Source organism: Lampetra fluviatilis, chromosome 55 (assembly GCF_964198595.1).
Source record: "Lampetra fluviatilis chromosome 55, kcLamFluv1.1, whole genome shotgun sequence".
In the NCBI taxonomy this organism is placed as follows: Eukaryota; Metazoa; Chordata; class Hyperoartia; order Petromyzontiformes; family Petromyzontidae; genus Lampetra; species Lampetra fluviatilis.
The window spans coordinates 7,713,992-7,734,106 of NC_136329.1; the positions used below are offsets into that span (position 1 = coordinate 7,713,992).

Here is a 20,115-nt window from a genome sequence, read left to right on the forward strand (position 1 = left end):
TGTCACTTCTGCAAAAATAACCCATATCGCAGTTCGGTGGGACCTTACACCTGCTATAATAAAGTAATAAAATAAACTGTTGTTTGCTTACTGAACCACGTTTGAACGTCGCTTGCCTCCTGCACTCAAGTTCGCTCGGCGACAGAGTTCAGCTCCAAGTGGCTTTGGTGACGCGTCAGCGCGAACCGATTGTGTCCGTGCGCTGCAATAATGGCCCCGACCGCGTGCTTCCGATGCGCCATGTGGGCCGTCGAAGAAGAGTTGAAGGGTCCCCCACCTCCCCCACGTCTCCCCCCTTCCACCCCCCGCGTGCAAGGACCAAAGCCACGGGCGATGCCTTCCGTTCGCAAGGGCAAGACCCCGGAGACGATCCTGACGGGAATGGGCACGGATCTGAAGGTGGTCATCGACATCGACAACCAATCGCCCTACACCCTGTACAACCCATCGTGAGTGCATCTCAGTCGCGGCTTAACTAGCGGTGGTGCGACTGGGGGGGGGGGGGGGGGTCATCCAGTAAACACCGCGTGACGACGCAATGAGCCCCGATACGCAAATACCAAGGAGGAGACATCATCGCAGCGATGATGATGATTATTTTGATTTAAAGTTTTCGTGACTGCAGGGATTCATATTCGTGGTTCTTTCGGTAAAGTCACCACGTATAAGGGAAAAAATAAAATAATACAAATATAAAACAATAAAAATTCGCACGACGTTTCGACTGCAACACACGAGCAATCATCGTCAGGTGTGAAATCCAGTGGTGTTGGCCACCCACCCCCTCGTGTGCCATGCCGGCCTTCATAGGCGCTCGCTAACAGCACCTGTCCCTACTGTATGTTAAAGCTACACGGGGGATCTTTGTCTTTTTGTGTAATGAGTGCGACTGTAAATGTTGCTGCGATCCTGCCCGCTGACCGATTGCGAATCGTGGTGTTCTGGTTGTGGTCACCGTTTTCCTGCTGCCTAGGTGCTACATGGAAAGCGGCATCATCCGATATCCACCCCAATCGGAAATCAAGCCAATGGAGATACGAGCGTGCGGCTTCCGCAAGCACAAACTCGGCCTGCTGGGATGCGTCGGCATGGTGTGTTACAAGTTCGTGGGCAAGTCCAAGACGTTGAGCGTGCGGTTCAGCAACCCCTTCTCGAACGTTCTGTTCTATAGATCCTTGGCCATAATGCTGGAAAAAGGCACAAGCGCTTCGGCGCATCTCCTGTCGATATTGGATGGTCGTTCAGATAAGATTTTCTGCTGCGGCAATAACGCGAGCCGGAAATTCAACGACACGGACTTAGAGGTTGAGGCTAACATGATAAATGGGCGAGAGTGCATCATTAGATTAATTATCAGAGAGGCGAAAGTTAGCAACACTCAAGTGCATCATGACAACGTTCTTGCCAGTAACAATGTATAAGAATAGGTTTTACCCTTTCTGGCAACAATACAGGAAGTGTTCAGATGTTAAAACACCAAACAGAAACCGTTTGCAAGGAACCGTGTCTGCATTAGCCACACAAACTTGTGGTGAATGTGCTCACCCCAAGCTCTCAATGTCCTAATATAGTTGTATTGTCTTTGTGCTGTTCGCCTTTTTGGAGTTGTCCTCTGGGTCTAACACCATTTTGAGACGAGGCTCTAAAGAAAGCTGTCTCTGGTGTGGACCAATCCGTTTCAAAGACAATGCTTCATCAGGTCTTCACTTTGCTGTTGCGCCACGTACAATGCCGGTCGATGAGATCATTGCTGAAGTGGAATCAGCTGTTTTACATCTCCCCCATAATCAAGCCTAGATGACTAGGCATGAGGTTGCCAAAATGATTGAGAACAGCAAATTGCCAAAAACAATGATGAGATTATTGTTTTTTTACCCTTCTACCTGGCAATAAAACTGACACCTTTTTTTACAAGGAGCCATGTTTGCATAGACCACAATACCTGCAGCCATAATGCAAACAAAAACATAACTCTGATAATATATGCATTGTCTTTGACGTTGATTGGTCCACACCCGAGACAGCTTTCCTTAGAGCCTAGTCTCACATGGGTTGGACCAGATGACGCCAACAATGATTAACTTCAGTGAAGCAAAAGCCTTAAGAGAATTGAGAGCAAATAAAGATATCCAAATTCTTGCTGCTGATGATGGCCGATCGACTGTTGTGATGCCCCGTGAGGATTACAATTATAAAATATTTACTCGATTAAGGTGCCCACATTAAAATTGAACGAGACCCAACCAGCACCTTGGAACGTAAAACAACGGCAATCATTGGCAAGTCATCAATTCCCAAGGAAGAGCAATACCTGAGCAAGCCAAGGGCATCAAAACCACCAAGACTTTATGGGCTACCAAAAATGCACAAACCTGATGTCCCATTAAGACCCATAGTTAGCACAATAGGCTCTGCCACGTACAAATTAGCACAATACGTAACAAAACAAATACAGCCCTACATCGGTAGGACCTCTTCGTTCATCAAAAACTCTGAACATCTCGTAAATATTATTAAAGATATTAAGCTTAACCCCAATGATATTCTCGTAAGTTTTGATGTGACTTCTCTGTTCACCAGGGTTCCGGTCAACGTGTCAATTAAATTATTCGACACTGGTAACGAACAACGGTTTAGCCAAATATATCCCCAGACTAGCTGAACACCTTCTAACGAACACCTACTTCTTGTGGTAAGGTGACTTCTATAAACAAAAGGAAGTAGCAGCAATGGGCTCTCCTTTGTGTCCTGTGATAACGAATTTGTACATGGAAGATTTTGAAACTAAAGCAATAGCTTACAGCACACTAAAACCTTCTGCTTGGTTTAGATATGTGGATGAAACATTGGTGGTTTGGCCACACGGCAAAGATACACTGAACGCATTTCTAAATCACCTCAACTCGCAAAACCCATCCATCCAGTTCACCATGGAAGGGGAAGCTGACAGAACTCAATGATTTGTAGATATTCTGCCCGGACGGGGTCGAAATAGTAAAATAACACACAGCGTTAACCGGAATAAAATGCACACTGACGCCTATCTGAATCAGAGTCACACCATCACCCCGCACAGAAATCTGCTCATATCAAGACGATCATTCATCGAGCTAAGAAAGTGTCAGATGGTGACAGTCTGAGAAGTGAAATTGAACATGTTGAAGAAGCGCTGAAAATGAACGGTTACAATGATGCACAAATCAACGGGGCATTGAATGCCAAAACCAAATCAAATAACACGAGCATTTAAACTGCCCAAGTAATTAAAACGATCAAAATACCGTTCATTGCGAGAGTAACTGATGAACTAGCCAGATGTTTGGAAAAACAAAACATCAGAGACAGATTTGGCACGGTACATAACAAATACAGAATCTAATATCTGGTACAAAAGATATATTACTGAAGCTATCATTAGAAGGTGTGTACAGGATTAACTGCACGTGTGGCAAATGTTATGTTGGGCAAACAGGACGAATGATCAGCACGAGACTAGAAGAACATCAGAGAAATATTAAATACTCCCAAATGCAACTGTTAGCAGTAGCAAAACAGGCGCGCCAACAAGGACACCAAATTGATTTTGATAATGTTGAAGTTCTGTGCAAAACTCGCTACTACTGGCCAAGACTAATTAGATAATATATAGAAATTGAAATAAATGAAAAGAATTTTAACCGTTCGGATAGCTACCGCCTTAGTGCTGCACGGAAGCGAATCATCAAATAATACTTTATTTAAATGCACGTCTATACAGGCCACCATACTTCAATAGGGATTAATGTTGGTGCGGCTATTTTAATACACACAATGGACAGGAAGGACCAGATCAAAGGGCTCGCATAATGCGCATGCATAATGTACGTTGACTCAGTAATCCCCCCACCCCCACTTTGCGAAAGAGTGCAGAAGCGTGGTCACCACATCTACGCCTCTATATAAGGAACGAAACAGGTGGACTTCTCCACGAATCTGGCTGTCGCCTGATGAAGCTAGTTGTAATTACTGGCGAAACGTCGTAATCAGATTGTAAATGTTGTGGCTTGGCTCTCCAACACACCGGTGTGCTGTACTAGCATACTGCACTTTACACTACACTATACACTACACACTTCACGATACACTACACTATACACTACACACTACACTATACACTACACTATACACTACACTATACAATACACTATACACTAGTGCTGTACTTGTATACTCCACTATATACTACACTGCACACTAGTGCTGTACTCGTGACGAATTGGCCACGTTCTGTTTACGTGACAACCTCTTACTAGTTGGCTGTGTCGGGTGGTGGCGGGTTTTGACGACACATTTATATATTTACGCGATCTCACCCAAAAAAACTTCTACCATGGACAATGCATTATCATAAACTACCAAAGCGTGGTTTTTGTTTGCATGTTCACTACAATAAGCACGTGTGGTTAATGCAGCGACATGATTCCTTGCGAAAGGTTTCAGTTTGGTGTTTTAACATCTTAACACAACTCCAGAGAGGGTCAAACCAATTCTTACGACGCATAAGTGCGCCCCGTGATAGCGACTTTTAGAGCCATAGTAGCAGCGGCGATGATGGCTTGACAACGCACGCGCATCTGACGCTACAAACCACCGATGATTGGATGGATTATCGTGATGCGCGTGCCAGTTCGGTGACTTGTAATCATTCTCCGGTGTGATTTTACGTGTGTGCTGTTCTGCTGTTAAACATTCCTGCGGAGGGGAGCTGGTTAGGTTGCTCGGTCAATGGGCAGGGTCAACGGCGACGTGGTGTATTCCGCAAATATGGCCGACTGTGAAGGCGGGCACAAGCCGGCGTGAGTAGGTTAAACGTTGAGTTTTATAAGGGCACCACGGGGTGACCAGCCCCTCGCAACCCAGCCCCACCCTCCCCACCCAGCCCCTCCCCACCCTCCCCACCCAGCCCCTCCCCACCCTCTCCACTCAGCCCCTCCCCACCCTCCCCTCACCACCCAGCCCCAACCCTCCCATTTTTGGATGCACGACGGACGGACGGACACAATAATCCCCTGTGGGCTGGTGTAACCAGGAGGTTCCTACCAATATCAGAAAATATATCCAATGGTTATAGCCGAAGACTGACAAAATCATGACCATTATTTTTAACAGTATATATATGTACATGGTGTTGTTTGTCTCTTAACTGTGAGCCTTGAAATGTGTTTTGTTCGATTTAATGTTCTGGTTAGTGACACTCGGTCTGTGCTGTTCTCCATTTCCCGCGTGTTGCCCAATCCTGACCCAAATGGCTCTAAAACGTAATAAACAAACGAACATAGAAATACACAGAGATACACAGAGACTCACAGAGATACACAGAGACTCATAGAGATACACAGAGACTCATAGAGATACATAGAGATGCACAGAGACTCCTAGAGATACTCAGAGACACACAGAGATACACAGAGACTCATAGAGATACACAAAGATGCACAGAGACTCCTAGAGATACACAGAGACACACAGAGATACACAGAGACTCAGAGATACACAGAGACTCATAGAGATACACAAAGATGCACAGAGACTCCTAGAGATACATAGAGACACACAGAGATACACAGAGACTCATAGAGATACACAGAGACTCATAGAGATACATAGAGATGCACAGAGACTCCTAGAGATACACAGAGACACACAGAGATACACAGAGACTCATAGAGATACACAAAGATGCACAGAGACTCCTAGAGATACACAGAGACACACAGAGATACACAGAGACTCAGAGATACACAGAGACTCATAGAGATACACAAAGATGCACAGAGACTCCTAGAGATACATAGAGACACACAGAGATACACAGAGACTCATAGAGATACACAGAGACTCATAGAGATACATAGAGATGCGCAGAGACTCCTAGAGATACATAGAGACACACAGAGATACACAGAGACTCATAGAGATACACAGAGACTCATAGAGATACATAGAGATGCACAGAGACTCCTAGAGATACATAGAGACACACAGAGATACACAGAGACTCATAGAGATACACAGAGACTCATAGAGATACATAGAGATGCACAGAGACTCCTAGAGATACATAGAGACACACAGAGATACACAGAGACTCATAGAGATACACAGAGACTCATAGAGATACATAGAGATGCACAGAGACTCCTAGAGATACATAGAAACACACAGAGATACACAGAGACTCATAGAGATACACAGAGACTCATAGAGATACACAGAGATGCACAGAGACTCCTAGAGATACATAGAGATACACAGAGATGCACAGAGACTCCTAGAGATACATAGAGACACACAGAGATTCACAGCGATACATAGAGATAAACAGCGATACATAGAGATACATAGAGACTCGTAGAGATACATAGAGACTCGTCGAGATACACATAGACTCATAAAGATGCATAGAGACACATATAGATACACAGAGACTCGTGGAGACACAGAAACTCATAGAGATGCATAGAGACTGGGTGACAGGTTTTGCCCAATCCTAACCCAGCTGACTCAACAAACGAAATGAGAGAAAAGGCCGAGGCGTCGTCTCGCTCTGTGATGTTTAGGTGGCCCAGGTCGTCGTGCTTTTTAATCGGGTCGGGGCGAACGAGAGGGAGACTCTGTCACGCATTAGTCCGCATTAAAACTGGGGTGGACGAAGCTGCGTTCTTGCTCGTGTGTAGCGTATGTACGTTGAACTTCTTTCGCACCGTACGTAGCCAACAAACTTTGGGTCTCTGGACAACAGTCTATGGGTCTCTGGGTGAGTCTATAGGTATCTGTGTGAGTCTATGGGTCGCTGTTTGAGTCTATCATTCTCTGTGTGAGTCTGTGGGTCTCTGTGTGAGTCTATGGGTCTCTGTGCGAGTCTATGTGTTTCTGTGTGAGTCTATGGGTCTCTGTGCGAGTCTATGGGTCTCTGTGTGAGTCTGTGGGTCTCTGTGCGAGTCTATGGGTCTAATAGCAATGGTCAACTCCTCCTGGGAATGAGCTCAATGCATGGCTTCTCAATATCGAACCCTTTATATCAGCTTCCTTAACATCTCAAAACAACCGAGGTCAAAATATTGGCACTTGATCAATGACCTATCATTACTCGACAAAGTTATTTAAAAGACATCTACATCGCGCGAGCAATGAGAGGTGCTATCGGTGAGACTGACCATTGCCTGGCGAGGTCAAAGATTAAACCTTCACGTAAACACCCCAAAGCGTAAGACTTTGCCACGTCTTCCACGTAAACTCAACATAGACAAGCTGCAGGCTGAAGAGGCCCAACTCTCCTTCCAACTGAATCTTGGGCAATCGTTGAGAAACCCAACAGCACGAAGCGAAAGGCATTGAGCTGCGTGGGACTGGTTTCAAGGACACCGTTCTATAAACGTCTCATCAAACGTCCTTGGAATTTCAAGTCGAAGACTCGAGGACTGATTTGATGAGAATGACCCACACAGATCCAGGAGCTTCTGGATGCAACAACTTGATCTCATAACACCGTACTTCAAGGCACTCCAGCCAGTAGGAGGAAAATTGGCACATTGATCAAAATGCTCTAGAAAGAAAAGAAAAAACCTAAGCGAAATCGGAAATAAATTATGGCACAACAAAGCAGCTGAAATGCAAAAATGACACAGAAACGAAGCAGTCGCAGCAGCAGCAGCAGCGACGGCGGTTCCCGTCGTTTTCATCAAGACGTCGTTACTCACCGCGGAGAACCGCAGCAGCACGACCGCTGCCTCCCTCCCCCCCCCACCCGTGGCCGTCGTGGTGGGGGCCTCGGCGTTGCTGCTTCCTGCGTACCGTTTAACGTCATCCGAACGGAATCGGAAGGAAAACCGACGACGTACGCGTGCAGGTGCATGCGTGCAGGTGCGTGCGTGCAGGTGCGTGCGTGCAGGTGCGTGTGTGCAGGAGCGTGCGTGCAGTTGCGTGCGTGCAGGTGCGTGTGTGCAGGTGCGTGCGTGCAGGAGCGTGCGTGCAGGTGCGTGCGTGAAGGTGCGTGTGTGCAGGTGCGTGTGTGCAGGAGCGTGCGTGCAGTTGCGTGCGTGCAGTTGCGTGTGTGCAGGTGCGTGCGTGCAGGTGCGTGCGTGCAGGTGCTTGCGTGCAGGTGCGTGCAGTTGCGTGCGTCGTCGTAACGGAAGAAAGGGGTTCGATGCGGCATCGGTGATTAAAACTTTTATTTTGACGCTGCGATGCTCTTCATTGCCTTCAGGGTCCACTTGTCGCGTCGCGAATAAGCCGCGGCGTGACACTAAAGCGTGGTGGTGTTTCATTCAGACGCTGTCTCCCCGACAGACCTGGTCTTCACCTGAGGACGGCTGCTTGCGTTGTGGCCGAAACGTCGTGAGAATTATTTTATTATGTTTTATTTTTATTATTTTATTATTTCCCTTCTACGTGACTTTACCGAAAGAACCAAGAAGATGAATCCCTGCAGTCACGAAAGCTTTAAATCGAAATTTAAACTAAAACCCCCGCGTGGGTTTCATTTTTAAATCCTTTATATTAAGTTCACTTGCTTGCTTGCTTAGGACCGTGCAAATCTTTCGGTCGTTTTTTAACCCACTTCCCGTGATCCAATCGAGCTGATATTTTCCACACAGACTCGTTGTGCGTTACAATTAATGTTCGTGAAAACAATTTTCCCAAAATGTTACACTTTTTAGGACAAAAATATTATATTTAATTACCAATTGCTTAATGCTGCCATGCAATCATCTGACCCATAGGTGGCAGCCATCTCAAGCCAGAGGACGAGAGGACTCTAGCCGCCACGCATATAAAGGATTTATAGTGAAAAACTTTGTTTTTACGGGTTATACTTGTTTGCGACCGATTACGGTTCCTGCTGCTGCTGCTGCCGCGAGCGAAAAAGCACAAAGCCACAACGGGCACGGAGCCTCGGCGACCAAGCCGCGCGACGAACGCAAACGGACGACGCGGAAACCGTCAAATCCCTTCTCCCGAAAAGCCAAAAGAGACGTGAAATTCCTGCCATGTGGCCGCAAATCATCGCGTCTCCACAACCACCCACACAACCACCCACACAACCACCCACGCAACCACCCACACAACCACCCACGCAACCACCCACACAACCACCCACCCACATCGTGCCGTACGAAAGAAGAGGAAGGCAACTGGACATTGTGGAAACATTTAGCGGCGATTGTAGGGAAGGTCATCGTCAATCGCCGAGTTCCTTTTAAATGACAACTCGCTGTTGCTGACGATGATGATACCGAGGGTGGCGATGATGACGATGATGTCGATGATGATGACGACGATACCGAGGGTAACGATGATGACGACGACGATGATACCGATGGTGGCGATGATGACGATGATGTCGATGATGATGACGATGATGACGACGATACCGAGGGTAACGATGATGACGACGACGATGATACCGATGGTGGCGATGATGACGATGACGACGATGATGACGACGATGATGACGACGATGACGACGACGATGATGACGATGATGATGACGATGATGATGATGACGAAGTCGTCCTTCCAATGAATCGCAATCGGACGTTTTGTTTCCCGACTAAAGCCCATAGAGCTAAAAAGCTCTTGACTTTTCGGGGGGGGTGGGGGGTGGGGGCAGTGTTGATTGGGGGGGGGGGCGACTCGGCTGGCAGGCGACGTCAAAGCATTCCACAATTACAGATTTAACCTAGAAAAAATTAACCCGTAAAAACAAAGTTTTTCACTATAAATCCTTTATATGCGTGGCGGCTAGAGTCCTCTCGTCCTCTGGCTTGAGATGGCTGCCACCTATGGGTCAGATGATTGTCTGCCACCATTAAGCAATTGGTAATTAAATATTTACAAAAATCCCTAAACAGTGTAAAATTTTGGAAAAAAAATTTCACGAAAATTAATTGTCACGCACAACGAGTCTGTGTGCAAAATGTCAGCTCGGTTGGATCACGGGAAGTGGGTTAAAAAACGACCGAAAGATTTGCACGGTCGTAAGCAAGCAAGCACGCAAGCACGCAAGCAAGCAAGCGAACTTAATATACAGGATTTAAAAATAGCCACGATTAATTATCGCAATTGAGCTGTAAATGATGACACGGTGGTTATTACGATTATCGATGAAGCTTCTGCTGCAACTTATAACGATGATACAACTGCTGATGAAGATTATGCGACTTGTATGATGATGATGACGATGTAAATTACAATGACGATGCAGTTTTGTCTACACGCGACAGTGAAGATGATGCTTCGTCGATTCACGATGACGATGGCGCAGTTTGGTCTCTACATTATACTGGTAGGAACCTCTGGTTACACCAGCCCACAGGGGATTATTGTGTCTGTCGTGCAAGGAGGGGCTGGGTGGGGAGGGAGGGGCTGGGTGGGGAGGGAGAGGCTGGGTGGGGAGGGGAGGGTGGGGAGGGGCTGGTTGGGGGGTGGGAGGGGGTGGGGAGGGGCTGCTCACCCCGTGGTGCCCTTATAAAACTCAACGTTCAACCTACTCACGCCGGCTTGTGCCCGCCCTCACAGTCGGGCATATTTGCGGAATACACCACGCCGCCATTGACCCTGGCCATTGACCGAGCAACCCAACGTTCCTACCAGCTCCCTCCGCAGGAATGTGTTTTGACGATGACAATGAGGTAACTGATGAAGATTTAGTTTGGTCTAAAGATGACAATGATGACGATAACGTAACGAACGATGGCGCAGTTTGGTCTCTACATTATTACGATGACAATGAGGTAACTGACGACGATGATTTAGTTTGGTCTCTACATGACGATGATGATGTTTGGTCCAAACAACAAGCGAAGACGAGGTGTGTTTACTGACCCTCATCCTGCTACCTCCCCCTCACTCGGCTCTCTCCTTCACAACTTATTGACTCATTTCTTCTCCACCAAATTCCACTCATTCCCTTTCTCCATCCCTCCCTCCGTCTTCCCTCCCTCCCTACTCTCCTACCCCCACTCCTTACCCTCCCCTTCCCTGTCCTGCCTCACTCCCCCCTCCCACCCCCCTCCCACCCCCCTTCCCCTCCCTCCCACCCCCCCTTACCCCCCTCCCACCTCCCCACCCCATCCCTCCCCACCTCCATCCCCCCTACCCCTCCCCCTCCCAGCCTTCCCCTTACCCCTCCCCCTACCCCCCTCCCTCCCCCTTCCCACCCCCCTCCCACCCACCCTCCCCTCACACCTCCTCGCCGTGTATGAACCTCACCCACTGCCACCCCCCATTCTCCCCCCCCCTCCCCACCCAGCCCCCCCCCACCCCACCCAGCCCCCCCTTAAGAGGTTTTTGTCTTGAGGCGACCCCCAGTGGCCACCGGCTCCTTGGGCTTGAGCAGCAGCAGCAGCAGGAGGAGGCAGACGGTGGCGGGGAGACACTGAACCAGGGGGAGCCCCAGGGACAGGAGGCTGTAGATGGCGCCTACCACACGGGGCGGATAGACGGACACACTTGTAGACACCGTTATAACACAGAACACAGTGTTATAACGCGCGCCTCCATTATAACGCAGAATAGATAGTGTTATAACGTGGAACGAGCACAATTAGAACGCGGTTTATGAGCGGTCAACGATTAACCACTTTGTTGAACTTGCGTGGCTGAGTAGGATATACAGTAAAACCTCTGGTCACGACCATAATTCGTTCCATAACGTTGGTCGCAACCCGATTTGGTCGTGACTCGAACCTAATTTCCCCATTGGATTGTATGTAAATACGATTAATCCGTTCCAGACTCCTACGAACTGTATATAAATATTGTTTTTTTTTTAATGTAAGCACAAAAATAGTTAATTATGCCATAGAATTCATAGTGTAATAGTAAACTAAATGTAAAAACATTGAATAACACTGAGAAAACCTTGAACAACAGAGAAAACTAACATTGCCGCGTCAAGGTTTAGAATCGTTCAACAAGATGATTGTTTCGTCTGCTACATCAGTCGGTCGATTCTGAGAGAGAGAATATTCGTACGTGCAATTCATGTTTCTATTGAAAGTAAGTTAACAGTAATATTTTGGTACAGTATTGTTTTTGGAAGCATTCACCGTAATATCGTATGAACGTTTACTTCACTGCATCATCGTATGAATTTTCTGCAATATTTTGCTGTCTTTTCTTGGATTTTCTGTTTGCACTTAGTCACATATTCACTTTAAGATGTTTTTTGTTCATGTTTTTTGTTTGTTGCGGTTGCACCCAATTCAAGAGCCGAATGGCTCACAGGGCTATACCTTATAAATGAACTTGAACTTGATGCAAAATTAATGCAAAAATACACAAAATACTGCGCAGAGTTCACAGCGAATGAGCGCACGTCTGACCGAGACCGATTACTAAGCGAGACTGACTGAGCAAGCGGCCACACGTGGGTCGCTGTTGTATGTTGAAAACAAACAACAGGAAATTTGGCGCTTACAAAAAAAAAATGGCGCGGAAGGGGAAATCGGCCGCGGCCATGTTTGATCGCCACCTGAGTTTGTGTTCGTGACCAGATTCAAAATTTTTTGTGAATTTTTTGGTCGGAACCCGATTTGGTCGTGGTCAGAAGCATTCGTGACCAGAGGTTCTACTGTAGCACGGAGAACGGTACAGTACGGTACAGTACAGGGAACGGTAGTTTGCGGAATTATACATAGTACAGTTTGCGGAATTATACAGTATGGTACAGTTTGTGGGATGGTACAGTATGATACAGTTTGTGGGATGGTACAGTAGGGTACAGTTTGCTGAACGATACAGTATGGTAGTTTGTGGGATGGTACAGTATGATAAAGTTTGTGGAATGGTACAGTATGGTACAGTTTGTGGAATGATACAGTATGGTACAGTTTGTGGAATGGTACAGTATGCTACAATTTGTGGAATGGTACAGTATGGTACAGTTTGTGGAATGATACAGTATGGTACAGTTTGTGGAATGGTACAGTATGGTACAATTTGTGGAATGATAAAATATGATACAGTTTGTGGGATGGTACAGTATAGTACAGTGTGTGGAATGATAAAATATGATACAGTTTGCGGAACGGTACAGTATGATACAATTTGCAGAAAATAGAGTAACGCAGCGACAGCGTACCCTCTATCACTTGTCCCGCCATCTCAGCAGCAATAACAGAAGTAGCAGCAACATCAACAGCAGCAGAAGCAACAGCAGCAACAACAGCAACAACAGCAGCAGCAACAGCAGCAATAGTAGCAGTAGCAGCAACATCAACAGCAGCAGAAGCAACAACAGCAGCAGCAGCAATAGCAGCAATAGCAGCAGTAGCAACATCAACAGCAGCAATAGCAGCAGTAGCAACAACAGCAGCAGAAGCAACAGCAGCAACAGCAGCAGTAGCAGCAACATCAACAGCAGCAGAAGCAACAGCAGCAACAGCAGCAACAACAACAGCAGGAGTAGCAGCAGTAGCAATAGCAGTATCAGCAACAACAGCAGCAGCAGTAGCAGCAGCAGCGGCTACCGATCATGATGACGAGCAGCACGACGCCGCTCGCCGTCTGCAGGGGAGTGGGCCCCAGCACGAGGAGGATCCCGGGAAGGAGCTCCATCCAGCCGACGGTGGCCAGGTAGAGGTCAGGCGGAGGTCGCCAGCCCAGCGGGGCGAGCGGGAAGACGGCAGAGAACTTGGAGAACTCCTCTTTCTGCGTCTCGCCACGCGATCGGAGGGGGACACGAGGCAAGACACGAGACCAGACACAAGACGCACGACACACGGGGGTTGGTGGCGACGGTGGAGGAGGAGGAGGTTCGTGAAGGACAGCGACAACAGGGGAGGGCGGAGGAACGACGCTGGTTCACAACAACGAGCGGAGCGCCGGGTGGCTAAAGCACAGCAAGTTGGCACGGTAGGGGGCACAGGTGGTGCATCAGCCAGTCATCTCGGTCATCTCAGTCGGTCGACCCATGGCACCTGCGGGGTCTGTACCGTGACCTCCTGCACCTAGCCTGGCACAGTAGGGGGTAACAGCTGGTGGCAGAGGTGTGGACTCGAGTCATGTGACTTGGACTCGAGTCAGACTCGAGTCATGAATTTGATGACTTGCGACTCGACTTGGACTTGCATAACAATGACTTTGTCCCACCTATGAGATGTGGACTCGAGTCATGTGACTTGGACTCGAGTCAGACTCGAGTCATGAATTTGATGACTTGCGACTCGACTTGGACTTGCATAACAATGACTTTGTCCCACCTCTGGCTGGTGGTGGTGCATCTACCGGTCATCTCAGTCGGTCGACCCATGGCACCTGCGGGGTCTGTACCGTGACCTCCTGCACCTAGCCTGGCACAGTAGGGGGGTAACAGCTGGTGGTGGTGCATCTACCGGTTATCTCAGTCGGTCGACCCATGGCACCTGCGGGGTCTGTACCGTGACCTCCTATTGCACCTAGCCTGGCACAGTAGTGGGTACAGCTGGTGGTGGTGTATCTACCGGTCATCTCAGTCGGTCGACCCATGGCACCTGCGGGGTCTGTACCGTGACCTCCTGCACCTAGCCTGGCACAGTAGGGGGGTACAGCTGGTGGTGGTGCATCTACAGGTCATCTCAGACGGTCGACCCATGGCACCTGCGGGGTCTGTCCAGTGACCTCCTGCACCTAGATTGGCACAGTAGGGGGGTACAGCTGGTGGTGGTGCATCTGCCGGTCATCTCAGTCGGTCGACCCACGGCACCTGCGGGGTCTGTACCGTGACCTCCTGCACCTAGCCTGGCACAGTAGAGGGGTACAGCTGGTGGTGGTGCATCTACCGGTCATCTCAGTCGGTCGACCCATGGCACCTGCGGGGTCTGTACCGTGACCTCCTGCACCTAGCCTGGCACAGTAGTGGGTACAGCTGGTGGTGGTGCATCTACCGGTCATCTCAGTCGGTCGACCCATGGCACCTGCGGGGTCTGTACCGTGACCTCCTGCACCTAGCCTGGCACAGTAGGGGGGTAACAGCTGGTGGTGGTGCATCTACCGATCATCTCAGTCGGTCGACCCATGGCACCTGCGGGGTCTGTACCGTGACCTCCTGCACCTAGCCTGGCACAGTAGGGGGGTAACAGCTGGTGGTGGTGCATCTACCGGTCATCTCAGTCGGTCGACCCATGGCATCTGCGGGGTCTGTACCGTGACCTCCTGCACCTAGCCTGGCACAGTAGTGGGTACAGCTGGTGGTGGTGCATCTACCAGTCATCTCAGTCGGTCGACCCATGGCACCTGCTGGGTCTGCCCTGTGACCTCCTGCACCTAGCCTGGCACAGTAGGGGGGTACAGCTGGTGGTGGTGCATCTACCAGTCATCTCAGTCGGTCGACCCATGGCACCTGCTGGGTCTGCCCTGTGACCTGCTGCACCTAGCCTGGCACAGCAGTCAATCCATGGCACCTGCTGGGTCTGCCCCGTAACCTCCTATTGCACCTAGCCTGGCACAGCAGTCAACCCATGGCACCTGCTGGGTCTGCCCCGTGACCTCCTGCACCTATCCTGGCACAGCAGTCAACCCATGGCACCTGCTGGGTCTGTCACGTGACATCATGCACCTAGCCTGGCACAGCAGTCGACCCATGGCACCTGCTGGGTCTGCCCCGTGACCTCCTGCTGCACCTAGCCTGGCACAGCAGTCAACCCATGGCACCTGCTGGGTCTGCCCCGTGACTTCCTGCTGCACCTAGCCTGGCACAGCAGTCAACCCATGGCACCTGCTGGGTCTGTCCCGTGACATCCTGCAAGCAGGAGTGAGACAGCATTACACACTGGATGTATGTTGAACTTCGTTCGCACCGTACGTAGCCAACCGTGCCAATCGGTACACTTCAAGCGACGGCCTCCCAAAGTGCACCTAGCCTGGCACGAATCGCCACGTCGTTGCCGTTGTTGTTGTTTGTCGTGCGAGCACTCGCGCGTGTTTACCATGTGCTGATGGACGTCTGGCGACACGAGGTCGGTGACCTTGACGAGCCCGGCCAGAGCGAAGAACGCCCCCAGGAGGCACCTCACCACGGTCAGCACGCGTGGAGCCATTGCCACCTTGACCACCCTACAGAGACATTGCCACCTTGACCATCCTACAGAGACATTGCCACCTTGAGTTCCCTACAGAGACATTGCCACCTCGAGTTTCCTACAGAGACATTGCCACCTCGAGTTTCCTACAGAGACATTGCCACCTCGAGTTCCCTACAGAGACGTTGCCACCTTGAGTTCCCTACAGAGACGTTGCCACCTTGAGATCCCTACAGAGACATTGCCACCTTGAGTTCTCTACAGAGACGTTGCCACCTCGAGTTCTCTACAGAGACATTGCCACCTTGACCACCCTACAGAGACATTGCCACCTCGAGTTTCCTACAGAGACATTGCCACCTCGAGTTCCCTACAGAGACGTTGCCACCTTGAGTTCCCTACAGAGACGTTGCCACCTTGAGTTCCCTACAGAGACATTGCCACCTTGAGTTCTCTACAGAGACATTGCCACCTTGAGTTCCCTACAGAGACATTGCCACCTTAAGTTCCCTACAGAGACATTGGCACCTCGAGTTCCCTACAGAGACGTTGCCACCTCGAGTTCCCTACAGAGACGTTGCCACCTTGAGTTCCCTACAGAGACATTGCCACCTCGAGTTCCCTACAGAGACATTGCCACCTCGAGTTCCCTACAGAGACATTGCCACCTTGAGTTCCCTACAGAGACGTTGCCACCTCGAGTTCCCTACAGAGACGTTGCCACCTCGAGTTCCCTACAGAGACATTGCCACCTTGAGTTCCCTACAGAGACGTTGCCACCTCGAGTTCCCTACAGAGACATTGCCACCTCGAGTTCCCTACAGAGACGTTGCCACCTCGAGTTCCCTACAGAGACATTGCCACCTTGAGTTCCCTACAGACACATTGCCACCTTGAGTTCCCTACAGAGACATTGCCACCTCGAGTTCCCTACAGAGACATTGCCACCTTGACTTCCCTACAGAGACATTGCCACCTCGAGTTCCCTACAGAGACATTGCCACCTTGAGTTCCCTACAGAGACGTTGCCACCTCGAGTTCCCTACAGAGACATTGCCACCTTGAGTTCCCTACAGAGACGTTGCCACCTTGAGTTCCCTACAGAGACATTGCCACCTTGAGTTCCCTACAGAGACGTTGCCACCTTGAGTTCCCTACAGAGACATTGCCACCTTGAGTTCCCTACAGAGAAATTGCCACCTTGAGATCCCTACATAGACATTGCCACCTTGAGTTCTCTACAGAGACGTTGCCACCTCGAGTTCTCTACAGAGACATTGCCACCTTGACCACCCTACAGAGACATTGCCACCTCGAGTTCCCTATAGAGACATTGCCACCTTGAGTTCCCTACAGAGACATTGGCACCTCGAGTTCCCTACAGAGACATTGCCACCTTGAGTTCCCTACAGAGACCTTGCCACCTTGAGTTCTCTACAGAAACATTGCCACCTTGAGTTCTCTACAGAGACATTGCCACATCGAGTTCCCTACAGAGACATTGCCACCTCGAGTTCTCTACAGAGACATTGCCACCTCGAGTTCTCTACAGAGACATTGCCACCTCGAGCTCTCTACAGAGACATTGCCACATCGAGTTCCCTACAGAGACATTGCCACCTCGAGTTCTCTACAGAGACATTGCCACCTCGAGTTCTCTACAGAGACATTTCCACCTCGAGTTCTCTACAGAGACATTGCCACCTCGAGCTCTCTACAGAGACATTGCCACCTCGAGTTCTCTACAGAGACATTTCCACCTTGAGTTCCCTACAGAGACGTTGCCACCTTGAGTTCCCTACAGAGACATTGCCACCTTGAGTTCCCTACAGCGACAAAGGTTCCTTGCCGTGTAGCCTCAGCAGACAAGAGCACCCTACACACACACACACGTGTACTACACACACACACACGTGTACTACACACACACACGTGTACTACACACACACACGTGTACCACACACACACGTGTACCACACACACACACACGTGTACCACACACACACGTGTATTACACACACACGTGTACTACACACACACACACGTGTACTACACACACACACACGTGTACTACACACACACGTGTACTACTACACACACACGTGTACCACACACACACACACACACGTGTACACACACACACACGTGTACAACACACACACACACACGTGTACCACACACACACACGTGTACCACACACACACACGTGTACCACACACACACACACACGTGTACTACACACACACACACGTGTACTACACACACACACCACACACACACATGTACCACACACACACACGTGTAACACACACACACACGTGTCCCCCCCACACACACACCACACACACACATGTACCACACACACACGTGTACCACACACACACATGTACCACACACACACGTGTACCACACACACACGTGTACCACACACACACACGTGTACCACACACACACACACGTGTCCCCCCCCACACACACACCACACACACACATGTACCACACACACACACACCACACACATACACACACGTGTACCACACACATACACACCACACACAAACACGTGAACCCCACAAACACACACGTGTCCCCCACACACACACACCACACACACACACATGTACCACACACACCACACACATACACACACGTGTACCACACACATACACACCACACACAAACACGTGAACCCCACAAACACACACACCACACACACCACACAGACACGTGTACCCTAGACACACACACACGTGTAACACACACACCACACACACACAGTGTACACACACACACGTGTACCCTAGACACACACACACGTGTAACACACACACACGTGTACAACACACACTCACCACTCACTGCAGACTGGAATCGCGACTGTCACTTTCGAGGGATCACGGACGTCCGGTCTGTGGAATCGATTCCCTCCTTCACTCCCCTCCCCAATCAAACGAATCCCGTTTTCAATTCAGCTCTAAAACGAATCGAGTGCGCGGGGAATCGACGTGTGAACGAGGGGGCTGGTGGTGCCTCGTTTGGTTGGTTCAGCCTTGAACCGGTGGACATTGAACGTTGACCCAACGTTGATTGGCCCAACGTTGTTTGGCAAAAGTTTGAGCGATTTTTATTAAACGCGGCCCGTACGGTGGGTTGTTTGTTGTTGTTGCGTAGCTGTCAAACCCTTAGGGGCCGTCCATAAATGACGTCACGCACCTAGGGGGGGGGGCAGACATTTGTGACGATGTATGACGAGGGGTTTGAGAAATGTGACGTCACATCAAAATGCTGCAACTTTAAATAAATATAGACAACACGTTCTACTTAATTAAATAGACTTTTTAATAAATGTTTTCTCCTACAACATCAGAGTGCAGCGCCACATTAAATACGCACTACAATGACAATAGTTTAAAGCGATTTGAAGCATGTTTTATATTTGGGGGGGGGGGGGGGGTCAGACGCTGTCTTTCCGACAGACATGTTCTTCACCTGAGGACGGCTGCTTGTGTTGCGGCCGAAACGTCGTGAGAATTATTTTATGATGTTTTTTTTTTCCCTTCTACGTGACTTTACCGAAAGAACCAAGAAGATGTATTAGTTGAGGCAAGTAATGTGGGGTGAGCCCTTTTAAATCCTTCTAGGTTAATAGCAGTATCTTAAAATGCACTCGGAATTTGAGCGGTAGCCAATGAAGAGATAAAAGGACCATATTCTTAGGTTTTTTCGGTAAAGTCACGTAGGTAAAACATCAAAATTAATGAAAATAAAATTAAATAAAAACAAAAATCACGACGTTTATTTTCATTAATTTTGATGTTTTACCTACGTGACTTTACCGAAAAAACCTAAGAATATGATTCCTTGCAGTCACGAAAGCTTCAAATCTAGAAGATAAAAGGACCTGGGTGTAATGTGCTCACGGAATTGGAATCAACTGACGTTATCTGTAATTGGCCACGGTCCCACTTCCTGGAGTCGTGGAGTTCTGCCATTACTAGTACGGTACATTTCATAAAAGCGTGTTTTAAAAAAAAAATATTACTTATTAAATAGAGGCCACGGACTGTACCGT

General features: G+C 49.0%; 1 protein-coding gene across 3 annotated transcripts; it reads right to left on the bottom strand.

Annotated features, from left to right (window-relative positions):
• Positions 1 to 11,320: 11,320 nt before the first annotated feature.
• TMEM35B (transmembrane protein 35B) lies at positions 11,321 to 18,980 on the bottom strand. 3 transcript variants are annotated; one of them, XM_078879869.1, is made up of 4 exons: positions 18,896 to 18,980; positions 15,951 to 16,077; positions 13,515 to 13,695; positions 11,321 to 11,463 (listed from the first exon to the last, which is right to left on the bottom strand). In XM_078879869.1, the coding sequence occupies exons 2-4, from the start codon at positions 16,059 to 16,061 to the stop codon at positions 11,321 to 11,323; spliced, it is 435 nt and encodes a 144-aa protein (XP_078735995.1). In that variant the 5' UTR covers positions 16,062 to 16,077; positions 18,896 to 18,980. The 3 variants fall into 3 exon arrangements, with proteins under 3 accessions (XP_078735995.1, XP_078735993.1, XP_078735994.1); XM_078879867.1 differs by having other exon boundaries at positions 13,515 to 13,701; XM_078879868.1 differs by having other exon boundaries at positions 13,515 to 13,701; positions 18,903 to 18,970.
• Between the last annotated feature and the right edge of the window lie 1,135 nt (positions 18,981 to 20,115).